This window comes from Vicia villosa, unplaced genomic scaffold (assembly GCF_029867415.1).
Source record: "Vicia villosa cultivar HV-30 ecotype Madison, WI unplaced genomic scaffold, Vvil1.0 ctg.002568F_1_1, whole genome shotgun sequence".
Classification (NCBI taxonomy): Eukaryota; Viridiplantae; Streptophyta; class Magnoliopsida; order Fabales; family Fabaceae; genus Vicia; species Vicia villosa.
This window is the reverse complement of record NW_026705971.1, coordinates 184,590-206,217: the sequence shown is the minus strand read 5'-3', so window position 1 is coordinate 206,217 and position 21,628 is coordinate 184,590. Positions and strand designations below refer to the sequence as shown.

At 34.4% G+C, this 21,628-nt stretch overlaps 1 protein-coding gene across 1 annotated transcript; it reads right to left on the bottom strand.

The window, feature by feature from the left end:
* Nucleotides 1–16,000: 16,000 nt before the first annotated feature.
* On the bottom strand, nucleotides 16,001–20,445 carry LOC131639230 (squamosa promoter-binding-like protein 13A). Its single transcript, XM_058909726.1, has 4 exons — nucleotides 19,349–20,445; nucleotides 18,882–19,018; nucleotides 16,830–17,712; nucleotides 16,001–16,732 (listed from the first exon to the last, which is right to left on the bottom strand). The coding sequence occupies exons 1-3, from the start codon at nucleotides 19,939–19,941 to the stop codon at nucleotides 16,844–16,846; spliced, it is 1,599 nt and encodes a 532-aa protein (XP_058765709.1). The 5' UTR covers nucleotides 19,942–20,445; the 3' UTR covers nucleotides 16,001–16,732; nucleotides 16,830–16,843.
* Nucleotides 20,446–21,628: the final 1,183 nt, after the last annotated feature.

Sequence of the window (21,628 nt, the reverse complement as noted above, 5' to 3'; positions counted from 1 at the left end):
CTTTTGATTGAACAATAATAAAGTTTGAATGTGTGTTTAATTGTATTGTTTTATACACTTTCTTTCTTCAAATTTAATAATGAGATTATTGTCTTTAAGAATGTTTTTGCTAAATTTAAAGTTTTATCTTGATAGTTAAGGTGTTTTTTTTTTTTTAACTGCAATGCATGTTCTATTGCAATATTATTTAATTAAACTAAATTTTAGTTATTACTATAATTTAAATAAAATAATTTTTAATATAAGTAAATGATGTTTTAAAATATTATGTGATCACATATTTTTTTTTAAGAAACTAATAAATAAAAAAATAGATAACTAATAAATAAATAAATAGAGGTGAACATTTTGATATCCTTAAATTTATTTAAGTTAGATATCGGTATCTTCATCCATTCAAACAATGTTATATATTCCCTTGTCACATTTTAAATTATTTTATTTTAAAATAAATCAAAATTTTTAAGTAATTTATATTAAAGGCCCAGATACCAAACTACTTATCATGAGTCTCTAAGAATTTACCATAAATAATTGTAAAAGGATAGCAGGCATCTTGTTTATTTACCTGTTATTTATGTATAACTTAAAAATCATAGTCAGAACAAATATAAAAATCATAGTCCTAACAAATATATCTAATTAACAATGTTTTCCAAAATAATTCGTTAAACTAAACTTATCAAATTCAACAAACAACATAGATAAATATTTAGAAAGTTTCAGACATTATTATTCAATACTCACTCTTCCCACAACAACAACAACAACAACAATAATAATAATAATAATAATAATAATAATAATAATAATAATAATAATAATAATAATAATAATAATAATAATAATAATAAACTTTATTGTAGCGGAAGGGAATGAATATGATGAGAGAGGAATACGAGAGAGAAAGAGAGAAAAGTGAGCAGAGAGAAAATGAGGGTTGAGTGATAATTTCAAAGCGAAAATGGAAACCTATGGTGAGTAAGGAAAACCGGTTGAATCTTAGTAGAGGAAAAGGAAATGTTGAAGGAGAAAACCTCACAAGCTTCTTCTTTTCTGAATTTCCAGAGGAGTATGGAGCAAAGGAAATGTTCAACATTTTTGTAGACTTTGGGCTTGAAGGATAGAAAAACACTTAGAAAGGGGGGGGAGGTTGAATAAGTGTAACTTTAAAAACTCTTAAGATAAAAACAATGAACACAATATTTTTATCCTGATTCGTTGTTAACGAAACTACTCCAGTTCACCCCCTTAGAGTGATTTACCTCAACTGAGGATTTAATCCACTAATCAATCTGATTACAATAGTTATCCACTTAGAAACACTCTAAGTCTTCTAGACTATACTGATCACAACTTGATCACTCTAGGAAATCACCACTTAGAAACTTCTAAGTCTTCTAGAGTCTACTGATCTCACTGATCACTCTAGGAACCTTTTACAATCAATGTAAAATAAATGTTTACAAGAGTATGAATTGCTTCTTAGTAAGCTATAATCACAACTATGATATTTCTCTTAAGTTCTAAGCTTAACACTCACTAAATATTACAATAGTTTGTGAGGTTGAAGATGAAGTTCGCAAGTTTTGAATTCAGCAGCGTTTTAGTATTTTTTGCAAGTGTTGTTGTCTTTTGCTTCTGATCAGAACTTCATATTTATAGGCATTTTGAGAAGATGCCCGTTGAACAGCATTTAATGCGTTGCGTGACTGGACTGCTTTGTATTTAATGTTTTCACTGTTTTGTCAACTACCTCGAGCCATGCTTTTCCTGCTTTTACTGACTTTGCCTTTTGTAGCTTCTAACGTTCCTTTTGTCAGTCAGAGTAGCCTGTCATCTAGTACTAACTTCTGATCTCAGATTTGTGAATACAACATTTGAATAATCAGAATCAGAGTTATAGCTTGGTGCAAAGCATCTTCTTGTCTTCTGACTTTGAATAGCTTTAGCGTGATACCATAAGATCTTCAGTGCTTCTGCTTCTGATCTCATGTTCTTCTGATGCTTCATAGACCATGTTCTAATTCTGCTTGACCATCTTCTGATGTCTTGCGAGAGCATGTTCTGATGTTGCAATCCTGAACCTTCCGAGTCAGTGCTTCTTAGCGCTGAATTGTGCATACTCCTTATATATTTCCTGAAATGGAAAATGCATAGGATTAGAGTACCATATTGTCTTATACAAAATTCATATACATATTCTTATCATCAAAACAAGAATATTGATCAGAACAAATCTTGTTCTAACAGGGCTCGTTGCAGAAGTGGTCATACCACCAGGAAGAGATAAAAGGGGAAAAAGATGTGGGTTTGCAAGGTTTATGAAGGTGGCAGATTCAAGGTTGCTGGAGGTGGAGTTGGATAATATCTTTATTAGAGGTAAAAAGTTACATGCAAACGTGCCAAGATTTCAAAGAAATGACAAGGAAAGATATCAAAGAAGTAAAGAGATGCAATGGATGGGGAACAAGAAAAAGACTCTTGTAAAGCCAGTAGAAGGAAAACTAAGACGAACAAGAGGCACTATGAGAATACCAAGGCTCCTGCCTCATATGCTCAAGTAGTAAGAAATGTATGTATTTTCAAGCTTCTCCAAAATTACTTGAAGACTTAGTTTTAATGAAGAGAACATATTTCAAAAAGAATGAGCAAAGACAAATGGATAGAAGATCAAAGCTTACAACTTTCATGAAGATTAAAGACTTGGTTTGATTGATCTTCAAATATTGGTACAAATTAAAACTCTTTTACATTGATATGTTTTTGTGCTCAAAAGATACACTTTCATAAAAATGCATTAGCAAAGTTTCATACAAATGCATACCATAAACTCTTAGCCTTTAAAAATCATGTTTTTATCATCTTTAGTATGATGTAACCGGTTACCAAAACCATGTAACCAGTTATATTGCTGGCACTAGCTTTTCATCTTTGATATTGGTCTTTTTCAACATGATGTAACCGGTTACGTGCTCGTGATTTTGAAATTTCTGGGCATAACGTAACCATGTAACCGGTTACATCCTTTTGGTAACCGGTTACATCTGAACCAGTGACACTTTTTCAGGCTGTTATGAATCCAAACGAATTTGTCTTTCTAGTCTTTAACCATTGCATTGTTCCATCAAAATGCAACCATTCTAAAGGGTGTAAAGTCACCTATATATACTATACATTTCAGATTTTATTTCTTACCTCTTTCATAATATTCACAACCTTTATCTCACAAATATTTTCAAATAAAGTGTTCCATATTCTTCAAATTTCATTGAGAAATTTTGTGCATTGCTACATATCATTTCAGAAAAATATTCTCATACATTCATATACATTGAGCACTAATATATCCATGTGAATTGTTTTATTTGAAAGGGAAGATCAATCAAGTGATTGATATATTATTCATCTTCAAAAACTCTTGTATAATTCAAAGATATTGTTTTTCCTTACTATCCAGGATTGTTGGAAGTAAGTGTTGTGTTTTGAAGAGGATTGTTCTTCATTCACATTAGTGTTGTTTGATCTTAAAGGTGTTAAGAACCTTTGATCACCCTATAGGTTAGATAGTAAGCATAGGGTTGTACTATAATTCTAACTATAGTGAAATCTCTTTCGTGTTGGAAAGGGGACTGGAGTACTCTCGGATTGTGAGGGGAACCAGGATATATCCTTGCGTTCTTTACTTTTCTGCATTTTATTGCTTTCATCACTATTACCAAGAAAAGAAAAGAATCACTCAAAAGCTTCATACATTCAACCAAAAATTGTTAGAAGTATTCTCATAAAACCTATTAAGTTTTTGAAGACCTAATTCACCCCCCCCCCCTCTTAGGCGTACTTTAGAGTTACAATTGGCATCAGAGCAAGTTATAGGTAACTTGTTCCTAAAGATCCAGAATGGCTTCCGCAAATCAAAATCCTGTTTTCAAAGATGGTGGTAGTAACAACAAGCCTCCATTGTTTTGTGGTGAATACTTTGACTTTTGGAAAATCCGAATGAAGGCTCATCTTGAAGCATAAGGAGATGAAGTATGGGATGCTATTGAAAATGGTCCATTTGCCCCGGTATGTGTTGTCAATGGTGTTGGTACATCTAAGCCTAAAGCATCATGGAATGAAGATGACAAGAAAAAGGTTCTACATAACAAAAAGGCGATCAACATCCTTCAAGGTGCTCTTAGTATGGATGAATTTTTCCGAGTATCGGCATGTACAATGGCAAAGGAAATATGGGATACTCTTGTAGAAACTCATGAAGGTACCACTGAAGTTAAAATATCAAGATTGAATACCTTAAGTTAAGAGTACGAACTATTTAGAATGAAGCCCGAAGAAACTATTCTTGAATTGCAAAAAAGATTCGTTCATTTGACAAATCACTTGAAGGCACTTGGTAAGACTCTCAATACCGAAGAACTTAATCTTAAAGTGCTTAGATCTTTAACAAGGGAATGGCAACCAAAAGTAACGGCAATATTTGAAAAGAAAAATTTGTCAAATTTGACTTCCGCAAAATTATTTGGAAAGCTTCAAGAATATGAGACGGAACTTGGAAGATTGGAAAATCATGAGAACTTAGAGAAAAAATCCAAAGGTATTGCATTAAATATAGATTCAAAAGAAAGCCAAATGAAAGATGCACCGGAGGAAGATGAAAACTTCTTGCTTCTTGTGAAAAGGTTAGGCAAATATTTTGGTCATAAAAATAATATTAATAATACTATCTATGCCAAAAGAAAGAAATTCTCAAAGCATAAGGATAAAGAAGCCTCCACTTCAACACAAGAAGTTACATGCTATGAATGTGGGAAACAAGGGCACATAAAGCCGGATTGTCCAAAACTTTCCAAGAAAAATGGATTCAAAAGAAAAAAGGAGTTCAAAAATAAAAAGGCCTATATTGCATGGGAAGATAATGAAGTAAGTTCTTCATCAGATTCAGATAGTGACGAGAGTGCAAATCTAGCATTGATGACTTCACACCACTCCGATGATGAAGAAGGCGAGGTTAGTTATGATGACTCTCTTTATGATAATGGTGCACAAGGTGCAATAGATGAACTATTAAACGAATGCAAAATTCTCTATAAAACTATCTCATCTCAAAAGAAAATAATTTCATCTTTAGAAGAAAATTTTAAAATAATTGAAAAAGAACATAAAGATGAAAAAGAAAAGATTATTAGTGTTCAAAAAGAGAATGTTGCATGCAAGAATTGTGAATCACTTTCTTTCCAAATTGTTTAATTAAAAAGAGTTTTAGAAAGATATGAAAAAGGACAAATTGGATTGGAAAATGTTCTTAGCACACAAAGATATTCTAATGATAAAAGTGGACTTGGTTTTTCAAAATTTTCTCAACCAAGTTCCAACAAAACTATCTTTGTCAAGGCTAGTAACCAACCAATTCAAGAGAAAGTGAACAAGCCTAAAGTAATTCAACATTATCCTAAAAAGAAAAATGTTGTTAAGAAGAAATCTTATCCTCCTAGATATAGAAGTAATTTTGAACCTACTTACTTTTATTGTGGTATTATTGGTCATACACCTAATGCTTGCTATGTAAGAAACTTTAGTGTACCAAGTGGACATTATGTGTGGGTTAAGAAAGGTACTAATTATGAAGGACCCAAAGTTGTTTGGGTACCTAAAAAAACTTAATTTGTTTTGTAGGTTTGCTTGAAGACCACTTCAAACTTATGGTATCTAGATAGTGGTTGTTCAAAGCATATGATGGGAGACATAAACCTATTTTCAAATCTTGAATTAAAGGCCAAGGATTATGTCACTTATGGAGATAACAATAAAGGAAGGATTCTTGGAAAAGGCAAAGTTGGTGCACCACCTTTCACATGTATTGAAGATGTTCTCTATGTTGAAGGACTAAAGCATAATCTTCTTAGTATTAGCCAACTTTGTGACAAAGGCTTCAAGATCAAATTTACTAAAGAGGAATGCTTGATTATTGATGAAGTCACCAATGAGGTAAAACTCAAAGGTAAAAGAATTAATAACATTTTTATGATTTCTTTAAATGATTTATCTTTGAAAGTAAAATGTCTTTTGGTAAATAATAATAATGAATCATGGTTATGGCATAAAAGAGCAGCCCATATTCATATGGATCATTTAAATAAATTAACCAAACATGATCTTGTTATTGGCTTACCTAAGATAAAGTTTGTCAAAGATAAATTATGTGATGCTTGTCAAAAGGGAAAACAAACCAAATCATCTTTCAAACCAAAGAATGTGGTGTCTACTACAAGACCACTACAATTGTTGCATATGTATTTATTTGGTCCATCAAGAACAAGAAGCTTCGGAGGTAATGTATACGCCTTAGTTATTGTTGATGATTTTTCTAGATATTCTTGGACTTTGTTTCTTGTGTAGAAAAGTGATGCTTTTAAAGCCTTTAAGAAGTATGCAAAACAAATCCAAAATGAAAAGTCACTAAAGATGGTATCCTTAAGAAGTGATCATGGTGGAGAATTTCAAAATGCATCATTTGAAGAATTTTGTGAAGAACATGGTATCTTTCATAATTTTTCAGCACCAAGAACTCCACAACAAAATGGAGTAGTTGAAAGAAAGAGTAGGTTTCTAGTGGAACTTGCAAGAACAATGCTTAGTGATGCAAATCTTCCTAAAATACTTTTGGGCGGATGTGGTTAGCACGGCATGTTATGTTGGAAATCGAGTAATCATTAGACCTATCTTAAAGAAGACTCCATATGAACTCTTCAAAGGAAGAAAGCCAAACATTGCTCACTTTCATATTTTTGGATGCAAGTGCTTTGTTCTCAACAATGACAAAGACAATTTTGGTAAGTTTGATGAGAAATTCGACGAAGGTATATTTCTCGGTTATTCTCTTTCTAGTAAAGCATATAGAATTTATAATAAAAGAACTTTAACTATTGAAGAATCCTTGCATGTATCCTTTGATGAGACTAACACCTCTAAGGAGGAAATAATTGTTTGTGATGATGATGATCATTTAGATTTACCCCCGGAAGAACTTTCAAATGATAAAATTGTGAAGGCACCGGAAAATCAACAAGAAAATGTACAACAAGAATCAAACACCAACGATCTACCAAATGAATGGAGAACTCATAGAGACCATCCTATTGATAAAATTATTGGTGATATTAGCCAAGGAGTTTCAACAAGATTAAATCTCAAAGATGCTTGCTTACACATGGCTTTTGTTTCTCAAATTGAACCTTCCAAAGTTGATGAAGCCTTAGGAGACGATCAATGGATAAATGCAATGCAAGAAGAATTAAATCAATTCGAGAGAAATCAAGTTTGGGAAATTGTTCCTAGACCAAGTGGTAAACACATCATAGGTACCCGATGGGTGTTTAAGAACAAACTTGATGAGAATGGTATAATTGTTCGAAACAAAGCAAGATTGGTGGCTCAAGGCTACAATCAAGAAGAAGGAATCGACTTTGAAGAAACATTTTCTCTGGTTGCAAGGTTAGAAGCTATTCATCTTTTACTTGCATATGCTTGTTCATTAAATTTTCAGCTTTATCAAATGGACGTCAAAAGCGCATTCTTGAATGGCTACATCAATAAAGAAGTCTATGTCAAACAACCCCCGGGATTTGAAGACTTCAAAAATCCTTCACATGTCTTTAAGTTGAGAAAGGTTCTTTATGGCTTAAAGCAAGCACCAAGAGCATGGTATGATAGACTTAGCAATTTTTTGTGTGAAAAAGGTTTCGAAAAGGGGAAGGTTGATAAAACTTTCTTCATTAAGAAAATCAAAAGTAACACTTTATTGGTTCAAGTCTATGTTGATGATATCATTTTTGGATCGACTAACAAAGAAATGTGTGAGGAATTTTCATTAATGATTCAAGGAGAATTCGAGATGTCTATGATGAGAAAGATGAACAATTTTCTTGGATTACAAATTAAGCAACTCAAAGATGGAATCTTTATCAACCAATCCAAATATTGTAAAGAATTGTTGAAGAAATTTGACATGGATAGTTGTAAAGCAATGTCTACGCCAATGGGATCCGGAACCTATGTTGATCAAGACGAATCCGGTGTCTCTATTAATATTACCAAATATCGAGGTATGATTGGTTCACTTTTGTATTTGACGGCAAGCCGTCCTGACATTATGCTTAATGTTTGTTTGTGTGCTCGCTTTCAAGAAAATCCGAAGGAATCTCATCTCACAGCGGTAAAAAGGATTATGAAATATCTGAAGGGAACTGTAACACCCTGGATTTCCGCTTACCCCGCGGGGCTTCCGGCCTACCAAGCATGTCACCAGCTTAATCAATAATCCCCCCTAGGTCCGCTTACCGGCTGCCCAGGAAATATTGTTTTTGCCTCTCGCAGGAATCGAACCATGTACCTAGGGGTTAAGTACATATTCATAGCAATTCCTGCTACCAATTGAGCTACTAGCTCAAGTGGTAGCAGGAATTGCTATGAATATGTACTTAACCCCTAGGTACATGGTTCGATTCCTGCGAGAGGCAAAAACAATATTTCCTGGGCAGCCGGTAAGCGGACCTAGGGGGGATTATTGATTAAGCTGGTGACATGCTTGGTAGGCCGGAAGCCCCGCGGGGTAAGCGGAAATCCAGGGTGTTACATTAAAAGGCGCCTTTTAATGTAACACCCCGATATCCGCTGCACGCATCAACCGTGTCGGCCAACCGAGCATGTTACCGGCTTAATCAATAATCCCCCCTAGGTCCGCTTATCGGCTGCCCAGGAAATATTGTTTTTGCCTCTCGCAGGAATCGAACCATGTACCTAGGGGTTAAGTACATATTCATAGCAATTCCTGCTACCAATTGAGCTACTAGCTCAATTGGTAGCAGGAATTGCTATGAATATGTACTTAACCCCTAGGTACATGGTTCGATTCCTGCGAGAGGCAAAAACAATATTTCCTGGGCAGCCGGTAAGCGGACCTAGGGGGGATTATTGATTAAGCTGGTGACATGCTTGGTAGGCCGGAAGCCCCGCGGGGTAAGCGGAAATCCAGGGTGTTACATTAAAAGGCGCCTTTTAATGTAACACCCTGGATTTCCGCTTACCCCGCGGGGCTTCCGGCCTACCAAGCATGTCACCAGCTTAATCAATAATCCCCCCTAGGTCCGCTTACCGGCTGCCCAGGAAATATTGTTTTTGCCTCTCGCAGGAATCGAACCATGTACCTAGGGGTTAAGTACATATTCATAGCAATTCCTGCTACCACTTGACCAGGTACATGGTTCGATTCCTGCGAGAGGCAAAAACAATATTTCCTGGGCAGCCGGTAAGCGGACCTAGGGGGGATTATTGATTAAGCTGGTGACATGCTTGGTAGGCCGGAAGCCCCGCGGGGTAAGCGGAAATCCAGGGTGTTACAGGAACAACTAACGTCGGATTATGGTATCCAAAAGGTAGCGTATGTAATTTACTTGGTTATTCTGACGCGGATTACGCAGGTTGCAAAACTGATCGCAAAAGCACTAGTGGAACATGTCACATCTTAGGAAATGCTTTAGTTTCATGGTCATGAAAGAAACAAGCATGTGTAGCACTTAGCACAGCCGAGGCAGAATATATTGCTGCAGGGAGTTGTTGAGCTCAAATATTATGGTTTAAACAACAACTTAGTGACTACGGCTTAAATCTTGGTTGTATACCTCTTCGATGTGACAATACAAGCGCGATCAATATTACAAAAAATCCGGTCATGCACTCCCGTACCAAACACATAGACATTCGACATCATTTTCTTCGCGATCATGTGCTTAAAGGAGATGTTGAAGTCACGTTTGTAGATACTCATAATCAATTAGCGAATATCTTTACAAAACCACTTGCAAAAGAATCGTTCTTCAAGATTCGAAGGGAACTCGGAATTTTAGACGAAAAAGACATTTGACAAAATCATTTAATCAAGATCATCATTCAAGGTGCATGCTACAAACTCTCTCTTCTTTTAAAAAGTTTCACAATTTCATTATGTGAAAAATATTACATGATATAACTATGTGTTACATATCTAAAAATGATCTTAAAATTAGAATTTTTTAGATTTTTTTCTCATGTAACCGGTTACATCAGGTAAGTAATCGGTTACATTACTGAACATTATTACTTCACGCCTCTACTTTTCACTTTTTGCATCATGTAACTGGTTACATGAAGTAGGTAACCGGTTACATTACTGAAACTTTCATTTTCTTTTTATTTTTGTTCATGTTTGATATCATGTAACCGGTTACATGAAGTAGGTAACCGGTTACATCACTACGCTTTTTTGAAATTTGTATGTAGCATTTATGCATTTATAATTTTTCTTTAAGAAACTAATAAATAAATAAATAGATAACTAATAAATAAATAAATAAAGGTGAACATTTTGATATCCTTAAATTTATTTAAGTTAGATATCGGTATCTTCGTCCAATCAAACAATGTTATATATTCCCAAATCACATTTTAAATTATTTTATTTTAAAATAAATTAAAATTTTTAAGTAATTTATATTAAAGGCCCAGATACCCAACTACTTATCATGAGTCTCTAAGAATTTACCATAAATAATTGTAAAAGGATAAAGGGCATCTTGTTTATTTACCTGTTATTTATGTATAACTTAAAAATCATAGTCAGAACAAATATAAAAATCATAGTCCTAACAAATATAGTCTAATTAACAATGTTTTCCAAAGGAGAAAACCTCACAAGCTTCTTCTTTTCTGAATTTCCTGAGGAGTATGGAGCAAAGGAAATGTTCAACATTTTTGTTGACTTTGGGCTCGTTGCAGAAGTGGTCATACCACCAGGAAGAGATAAAAGGGGAAGAAGATGTGGGTTTGCAAGGTTTATGAAGGTGGCAGATTCAAGGTTGCTGGAGGTGGAGTTGGATAATATCTTTATTAGAGGTAAAAAGTTACATGCAAACGTGCCAAGATTTCAAAGAAATGACAAGGAAAGATATCAAAGAATTAAAGAGATGCAATGGATGGGAATAAGAAAGAGACTCTTGTAAAGTCAGTAGAAGAAAAACTGAGACGAACAAGAGGCACTATCAGAATACCAAGGCTCCTGCCTCATATGCTCAAGTAGTAAGAAATGTATGTATTTTCAAGCTTCTCCAAAATTACTTGAAGACTTAGTTTTGATGAAGACAACATATTTATAAAAAAAAAGAGCAAAGACAAATGGATAGAAGATCAAAACTTACAACTTTCATGAAGATTAAAGACTTGGTTTGATTAATCTTTAAATATTGGTAAAAATTAAAACTCTTTTACATTGATATGTTTTAGTGCTCAAAAGATACACTTTAATACAAATGCATTATCAAAGTTTCATACAAATGCATACCATAAACTCCTAGCCTTTAAAAATCATGTTTTTTATCATCTTTAGTATGATGTAACCGGTTACCAAAACCATGTAACCGGTTACATTGCTGGCAGTAGCTTTTCATCTTTGATATTGGTCTTTTTCAACATGATGTAACCGGTTACATCATTTAGGTAACCGGTTACATGCTCGTGATTTTGAAATTTATGGGCATAACGTAACCATGTAACCGGTTACATCTGAACCAGTGACACTTTTTCAGGCTGTTCTGAATCCAAACGAATTTGTCTTTCTAGTCTTTAACCATTGCATTGTTCCATCAAAATGCAACCATTCTAAAGGGTGTAAAGTCACCTATATATACTATACATTTCAGATTTTATTTCTTATCTCTTTCATAATATTCACAACCTTTATCTCACAAATATTTTCAAACAAAGTGTTCCATATTCTTCAAATTTCATTGAGAAATTTTCTGCATTGCTACATATCATTTCAGAAAAATATTCTCATACATTCATATACATTGAGCACTAATATATCCATGTGAATTGCAGGATAGATGGGTGAAGGGTTGGAGCATAAAGGAGCGAAAACCAAAGTTTGCACATCTATAATTTGACGTGAAGGTGGAAGAACTCAAAAGGTTTGAAGATGCATATGTTGGAGTGGTGGAGGAACCGAGGATGACCTATAATATTCATGTGACGCTTCACTCAGAAGGGTACTTTAGGATCAAAGCTACTCCTTTAGGCGCAAACTTGTGTCTATTAGAAGAGTTGGAGGTAGGGGAGATCAAAATGCTTATAAAAGAAGATGTTGAATGGGTAGGTAAGTGGTTCTCAGATATTCATCTGTGGACTCCGACGGATGTGGATAATGAAAGAATGACATGGTTGCGGTGTTATGGATTACCTTGCCATGCATGGAGTCAACAATTCTTAGAGTTTATCTAAAAAGCGGTGAGGGTATTTGTATGCAATTACCAGGAAACCAAGGAGCAATCGAAGCTAGATGTAGCAAGGTTCTTAATAAGAACTAAATATTCTAAAACCTTGAACGAAAGCATCAATATTGGGGTGAATGATAATGTATACATCATAAAGTTGGTGGAGGATATCCATGGTCCTAAGAGGTTAGTAGTGCCAAAGGATTGGAAGGGCCGAGTGCAATATGGAAGCTCATCGGAGTTGGGGGACGGTGACTGGGAGGGAAATTATGAAGGGGAGGAAGGTGATGATGATGGCAGAAGCGTGTCAGATGAAAAGGAGTCATCAAAAAAAAGTGAAAAGGAATCAGAGAAGCATAATAGTAGGGGAGAAGCAATAGTTCATGAAAATAGGGAGTCGCCTAGTCAATATTTGGCGAAATGTACAGGGGTTCAAAGTGATATTCAGAGTAAAAAAAAGGATGTTCAGAAATGTCAGGACAAGATTTACATTTTGTAAAGTCAACATTTAATGCTGATGGGAAAGGAGCATTAAATGTGGGACATACCTGCCTTTAAAGGTGTGTGGGTTATTCCTCTAGAACTTTCTCAAGTTGCAAAACTCATCATTCCCTCCATTCTGGTTATTCTGCACCGCTTGAGCCACTGCTTGCAAAGCAGCAGCAATAGCACCATCATTTCTCCCATCCATATTTTGAACAACATCAACAAATAAGGATTAGAAGAAACTTGACTAGACCTTGTTCACACATTAGTCGTATACTACTGACACACTATAACACCTAGTCGGACGGACCGACCTGATTTGATACCATTATGTAACACCCTACTTCTCGACTCAATAATTAATAAATAAAATATAATTGTATCCGAGTAGGATGTCACTTCACAATCCAAGAAGTCTGAATGTTACTTCATTTAATAAAAATTATAGTCCAAACAACGGAATTAAACAAAAGTATGACATCCAAAACCTTAACAAATCACCCACACCAAAAATGGTTCAATAATTACTTTAAACTAAAAATTACCCAACAAAATAACATAAAGAAAATAGCTTGTTCCCCGATGTTACGTATCAGAGTACCTCCACTAGTCGGCTCGACTGATAACAACATGAGGTTCATCTCCAACTACTCAGGTACCTGATTGTCTTTACTCCTAGGGAGCACAGACACAACAAACACAAAAGGGATGAGAAATTCACTCATATAATAAACATTTTATAATAATTAAAAGAGTAGTATTTATACACACAAATCACATCCATTCACAATCACATTCTCACCACAACAAATGCACAAGCACAACATAATTACAATGCAATAAGACCCGACAACATTACACGATGCATATGGTACCAATTCTCATCAATGGTTCATCATACGAACCTGATTTCCCATTCAGATTCCCAAACTCCCCCTTCTAAGTTCTGGATAAGTTTTTTGTCGCCCTTTGGACCTACAAAGACTTATTTCCTTCAACGTGTCAACAATGAATGTATGGCATGGTAATAATGCAATTAACACAACAATTACAATAGTATTCAGTGATCCGCTATAGATCTCACAATTGCAACCATGCTTAACATAATTCTCCCTTATGGACTACCACCAATATAATCAAACACACTTTCTCAATCATTCAAAACACATCAAATGATTTGTCAATACGGACCTCGTCCATAATCCTCACATCACACACTTCTTTCCCACCTGCTACCTACCTCTGATAAAATTGTTAAAAATATTTATCCCTGAAACAAAGTTATAGCCCTCTGTTTCAGCTATCTAACGCTTCAAACCCCGTCCCAAAATGATTTACGAGTTGAAAAACATGATCAAACATGTGCACGAAGGCGTTACTAGAAGTTGTTGTTTTTCTGAAATCTCCAGCACGATTTTCATGATCTTCAACCCCAAATACGTCCATGAAATCATCACCAAAAATATTTTATCCCTGAAACGAAGTTATAGCTCTTTGTTTCAGCTACCTAACGCTTCAAACCCCATCCCAAGATGATGCATGGGTTGAACGTTATGATCAAAACCGCGCACAAAGGCGTTGTTAAAAAGTTGTTTTTTTTGAAATTTCCAGCATGATTTTCATCTTCTTCAACCCAAAAACATCCATGAAATCATCACAAAAAATATTTTATCCCTGAAATAAAGTTATAACCCCCTGTTTCAGCTACCCAACGCTTCAAACCTCATTCCAATATGAATTACGAGTTGAAGGTTATGATCAAAAGCGTGCACGAAGACGTTACTAAAAAGTTGTTATTTTTCTAAAATTTCCAGCACGATTTTCATTTTCTTCAACCCCGCAAATGTCCATGAAATCATCACCAAAAATATTTCATGTTTTTAAACTCAATCATAAACATAGCAATATCAATCACGACTTATATTCATATAATTACACCAATAAATTCACAATTTCATACCCTACTGTCATCATAATCATCATCCCAAACCCTTAAAATACAACAAACATAAAATTCAACAACAATTCAACATTCATCATCAACAAATATCAATTGTTATAGCCACAAAAATTACAATTCATTTCTCACAATCATGGTCACACATCAACAACAATCATAGCATGGCATGAGACCAACCTAAAAGGGTAAGGACCCCTCACTATCCTCTCATGATTAGACACCCTTATAGAAATAGTTTCCCCCTCCTCTTACCTTAGAATTTTAAGCTCCGAGCTCTTCTACAATGGTGGTTTTCTCCTTCTTCCTACCCTTGCCTCTTGCCCTAACTCGCCCTTTTCCAATTCTTTCACATACGTTTTTCCACTCTCTGTTCTCTCTTCACCTTCTTATAAGTGGACAAACTAAATCTCTTATTTTTAATTTTAGTTTTTCTCAGAATCACTTTAAGTAAGATTAAATTTGAAGAATTCTAGTTTGATCAAGATATAATCAATCTAATATTTTCAATTAACATAAAGGATAAAGACGCACTACAACATTTCTCAATAGACAATGTGGAGAAATTGAAGAAGAAACCAGAAATAGGTAACAATCATATTATGTGTCATGAAAAAGAGTGTCGAGAGGATTTATGATAAATGGTCTATTCTATATAAGAGCGGAAAATGATTGGTATGTTGATGAAATTCACCATAAAGATGTTTCTGATGTAGTGGTGATAGTTCTCCGGTAATTGGAGAGGGTGTCTACAAAAAAGTAGCACTTGGATGCTGAAGTTATTATGTAATTGAGGTGAAACTTTTTAAGTATGAAATCAATCTACTTTAGTGTGAATTATGTTATTATGTAATTGAGGTCAAACTTTTTAAGTATGAAATCAATCTACTTTAGTGTGAGTCATAATTACAATTATATAAAGTCACACATATCTAGAAGAGATTGTTATAACTGTCTTGGGGTTATCCGACTTGGAACTCAGGTGGCCGCCGGAGGGAAATCATTCACTCTAATCGTAGGAGATGTGCGCTCCTGTGCGGTAGCGGGGTGAGTCCCTGAGGATAATTGGCCTATGTGGATTAAGCCGGTCTTATATGCTGTCAATCCTCTCAGGGTAATTGGGCCAATGTATATTGAGTTTTGTAAGCTGTTAGCCCATCCGAAACAGGGTCGTTTTTAGAGTAACAAGGGACAAACTCGCAACATTTTCAGTATTCTAAGCAATCTAATTCCGCCACTATTGTTGCAAGCCGCTGAGATATGGATTCTTATCGGTCTTTAATTAGAAATTGTTGACAATTGTCCACTTATCATAAGGAAACTTGTTAAATCTTTTCACTAAGTTTCTTATGTTCAATTTTATATCATATTCAAATTTTGAGATTCTCAAGAATGTGCATGATATATTCTAGAAGTTCCAAAAAAGATGGAAGTTGTACTAGACATTATGAGCACCAAAGGATCAGTCAAAATAGTTTCTGAATTCAACAAATTCATTAACATTGACATTTTTTTTCATATTCATATAAAATTACCAATATAAGGTGTCTCATTTGTTCCTAGTAAAGAGCAATCTACCTTCCTGTGTTGGATTCTTGACAAACAGTTAACACAATACTAAGATGGAATAATGTATTACTATTACTGTAGAATTAACATTCCTCAGAATTTGAACATTATTAGATTTCAGATTGAAGTATTTTTTGTAAAAAACCTGAATGTCACACTTTGATACATCTCAGGCTTTTGTTTATTATTATACATCTAGTTGGATTTTATGTAGACTAAGGGACTATTGCATCAGAACCTTTTGTCAGATATTCGTTCCGTATTCAGCACAAGAAAACTACTTAATCTAGTTAGTATCTCATGAGTTGCAGAAGAGCCAGATACTAAGGTTCTCCTTCTCTATGCCTTACATTGATCAAGATTACTAGCATTGGTGTCTGTCATTACATGCATACTGCATAACACGGGTTCTTTCCTGCAAAAGTATCATCTTTTTTACGTTTGAACTGAGAAATGTTGTGCGTGATTAAATGGAAAGTGACAGTGAATAAATATCATGAAACAGAACCTACCTGTCAAAAGCATGTTAAGTAATCCGGAGAGAGCAAGAAGAACCATTTTCTTGCTTCACCTGCAAGGCTCGTCTCTGGTGCTCAACGCGCTGAAGTTGTGAGGAAAGTTGAAGCAAGTCAATGGTTGTGCCATCTTCACTCGAAAGACGATCTTTTACATTGACAAAATCTGACCCTTGAAAAATCCGATCCGCCATTTCAAAATGGACAATTTCATTATTGTCTGATATCAGTATAGGACTAAGATGATTTCCATCTGTGGGATTTAATTCAGACGGAAACCTATCCGACACACCACTTGATGTTTGTGAACTCATTCCTATCATCTTATCGGAAACCTGACTCATGTTAAAATGGCTATGGCTGCTCGGAAGGACCAGATGACGCGGCACGGGAATTCCCGACGATTGGCTTGAAGAGTTTTGGGATTGAGATGACAGAAGAGAGAGAGCACAACCACCATCCGATACTCCCGATAATCCTTGAACAGTTGATTCTGTTTCGAAAACATTGAAGTCTTCGCTTCCTAAGGAGGTATCTTGGAATAATGATTGTGATCTGGAATTCGAGCCTTCGAGGATAGGAGGATATTGGCTATTGTCTTCACAGAAGATGCTTCCAGTAGCAGATGTAGGAGCATTTTCGTGTAGAAAGGGAAATTGTTTATCCCCATACGAAGGAAATAGAGTTCTTGAATGAGGATGTGCACTGGTAATTGGAATCGAAGAAAGAGGCCTAAAACCAGTTCCGGTTCCGTCTTCGGCTTTTATAGATCTCCTCCAGTTACTAGCTCCACATCTCTCAGAAGAAAAGACCTCGCTGGGGAGTATATCTTGGCATATAAAAGATGCCGATGTTAGCATGCTTCCCTGGAATCTGCTATCTGCGAGAATCAAATAATCTTAAGATAAGACAATTATACTAATTTATGAAGAAGGAATAATAAGCAAAAAAAACTGATCTGGATTATAACCGCGAATGTACATTCTTAAAATCTTAAAACAATATGGTTTAGAAGGATCAGGTTTCTCGCCCGTGATATTTTCACGGGCGAAAGTCCAGTGGTTTTCCACAGCAATTCGAAGACTATTTAATTAATTTCAGCACATGGGTTGAGATTTCACTGCAGAAAACTTTCAATGCTGAGGATCTATTACATGGGCTTCATAATGTTAATAATCAGGAAAAGTAATGAATAATTATCGAAAATAAGTCGATAGCTTTGTTCGTTGAGGAAGATCTACACTCATAGATGACCAACTATGGCCCTGTTTAGATAAATAACTTAGTTAAATATTTATCACATAAGCACTTATTATAGAAGTGCTTATCTACAAGCTACTTCTATAACAAAAGATAAAATAAAGTCGAATCGTTTTCATATAAGCTATAAGTTGTTTTCATATATTATCCTGGAGAGCTTATATAGATCCCTATTAGACATAAGCTGAAAACAGCTTATTGCCATATCATAAGCTGCTCCTATAAGGTCATCCAAACATTCTCGAAAGTATTTATATCTGTAGATGATCTCAAAAAACCAATCGTATGTATAAATGACTATAAACTAGAATGAATCCTTTTGCTTCAGATATGATTCCATTATTATTGTTGAATAATCACTTATGGATCACATCCACCATGTGACTAAAGAATCCAATTTAAAGCTAGCTTTATACCAAAGATGACAAATGATAAAGGATGGTGCAAAACCAACAAAAATGGGAGAATAGTTCAGACACAAAAAAGACAATTTATAACAAATGGCACATAATCACCATGCTGCAGATCTATCTATATCCATAGAATCAATCAGTATTCTAAAAGAAGCATATCAATTTTCCCATTTTCGGGGCGAAAACACGTGCACATTCTTCATGATAATTACTTTAGCAACATAACTTAAACCTATGAAAACTAATTACTCCCTTCGGGCTTAAGTATAGTAAAAAAGAACATGTATCTGGTCCAAATGAAGACTAAATACACGATGAAGGGTGAAACATTGAGACGGAGAACGAGATTATATTATTATTCATAAAAAAGTATTACCGCCATATGGTTGAAGCAACCTCCCAGCTCTTCCAGAGTGAATACCAACTTGTGGCTTTCTTCGGCGCTCGTTATGGCCTGCAAGACGCTTACGACAGCTACGCTTACCATCATCAAATTCAGCCAGCAAATGAAACCTGGATAGTAAGCTAAACATTACAGAAGTACTATATATATACATACATCATAAAAGTATAGATTTTGGTTTCAAGCTTGTCCATTTTTGAAAAATGGAAGAAGATATGTCTTCTCCTCTCTAAATTCACATGAATCCAAGACTAGTAAAACAAAAATCCAAAAACAAATTAGAGAGCAAAAGTATAACAGTTCAAAGAAAAATAGGAATATTCATAAAATGAAGAAGTAACACTAACACCTAAAAAGTACTAAATCTGATTAGTACAAGAAGCTTATCCAAGATAATAATTTGATTAATTTGAATTATAACAAAAGTTAGTAAAACCAACCTACTACATTGTTGACAAAACCTTTGTTCAATTCCATTAACAATAACTTTAGAAGTCTTTGAATGAATCTCACAAACTTTATGCCTCTTGTGATACTCTTTACAACCACTCAGATCCTTATTACATCCATACACTTGACAGTAAGCAATCTGCGAGTTCACTCCCGAAGACCGCACCCTCTTGGTCGGTGGTAACGATCCAGACGACGACGATAAAACCGCAGCCCCCTTAGAGAATGATGCACCAATTGCACCTCCATGATCACCAAATCCACCAAGCTTCAAATCAATGAGTGAATTACAATCATTAGTGTCTACCAATGAGTTTGAAAGCTTGGAATTGAAGTGTTCTTGTGAACTAACTGAAAATGCATTAGGTCCAGCCATAACAATTTTGCTACTACCACCAACAACAACATCATCATCAAGATTATTCATCAATTGTTTCCCCAACATTCCATGAAAACCCAATTCCTCAAAACTTTGATTGGTCTCATTTTCAATGGTTTGTTGACCTAAAAAACTAGATGGGGTTTTCAAATCCCAACCAAAGATTGAACCTTTATCTTGAGAAACAAAATTCCAAGACTCCATAATAACAAGATCAAAGACCCCACTTCAACTGATACAAGAATAGTATATCAAAACAGTATAAAATTTAAACTTTGCATACCCTTTGAAAAGAAGAAGAAATGTACAGTGTAAAAATAGAAAAAAGATAAGAAATTGAAATTTCCTATAAGGTAAAGCAACGGTTTTTGAAGAGAAAAAGATAGATGATTGAGAGAGAGAAGTGGAGACTAGAGAAATGTCAGAAGGGCACGTGAAGAGAATGAAGAAAAGTGTGTGGAAAGAGGTTGGTATGGTGAATGGGAAGAGAGTGTGTCAGATGAAGTAGAGGAGGGAAAAGAACAATGAATGTGAAAAGCATTTTGGAAAAAGAGAAGAGTGAAAAAGAGAGTGTGTAGATAGATGAAAGTGGTAGTGGAGAGGAGTGGAATGGGGTTGTGAGAGTGATGGAACTCAAAGTGAAATAGAGTTGAAGTGATTCTTAAACTCCATTGAAGGTACTATTTCAAGTAAAAGGTTGCTGTAATGGTGGTTTATAGTGTAAGTTTGAATTATAATGTACACTGCATTTATAAGTGTAACACCGTGTGGACCTATGCTTTTAACATATTTAATGCAAGTTGAGAGTTACTTACAATCATTTAGAAAAAAAATAAAATAAGAAATGTATTTATGATCTAAATTAATTTACCATTCGTTACATGTTTTAATAGTGATTGCCGTTGAACTTAATAAAAAGGATTACGATTCATCTTACGCAATAGCGATCACATCATAGAATAATATATTTTTATTGGGTGATAGATTGAAAAACTCACTTTCAATCTATTAATATTAAGGATGATGTCACCCTTTCAATTAAATTTATCACCCTTCATTTTTCATATAGACCAAATGTTTACGTTGTTTTTATCACTAATCACTAATAAAGTATAAAGAAAAATTCTCTTTCGCAAAAAAAAAAATCGGATAGGCCAATTAAAATATTTACTATGGATTTTTATCGAAGCTTTAAAAAAAATATTTAAGTTAATTTTTGAATTTTTAAAAAAATTGATAGTTTAGATCATATAGATCTATATAAAAACGAAGTTAACACTATCCGAATTTTTGATAAATTTAGTATGTTTGTAATTTTCTAGATTTTTCAAAATTTTAGTAGGTCATATCCAATAGAACAATAAAAAAAAAAAACGAAATTGACACTACCAAAATTCTTTTATATTTTTTCGAATATTGGAAAAAATCGATATAAAATCCTAATTTGTGTTTCAAAAATCTATGAAGTTATATCAGATTTTTAAAAAGACTAATTTTAGAGCATAGATTTTTTTAAAATAAATTATAATTTTGCACCTATTTTTAAAAAACAATTGTAAAACTGAGATTTTATACTCGTTTTTCAAAAATGTGATAAATATTTTTAAAAAATTCGGGAAAAACTAAAAAAAAATATAACCAGAAAGCCAAAATTACGTAAAAATCCGGTATATTAATCTAAAAATCAGGAAACATCAAAGTTTTCTTAAAAATTCAAACACTTTTTTTAGAGATATTTTTTGGTAAAATTGTACATAGTGGGAGGTGTCGGGTAAAAAAAAAGAGTGTCAGGACAAATTCTTCAGACGAGTAGACTCGGCCCATTTAGCTAAGAGTGTAAGTCTTCAAAAAAGGGCAGCCCCGAACAAATTCTTCAAAAGTCCACAGAAAA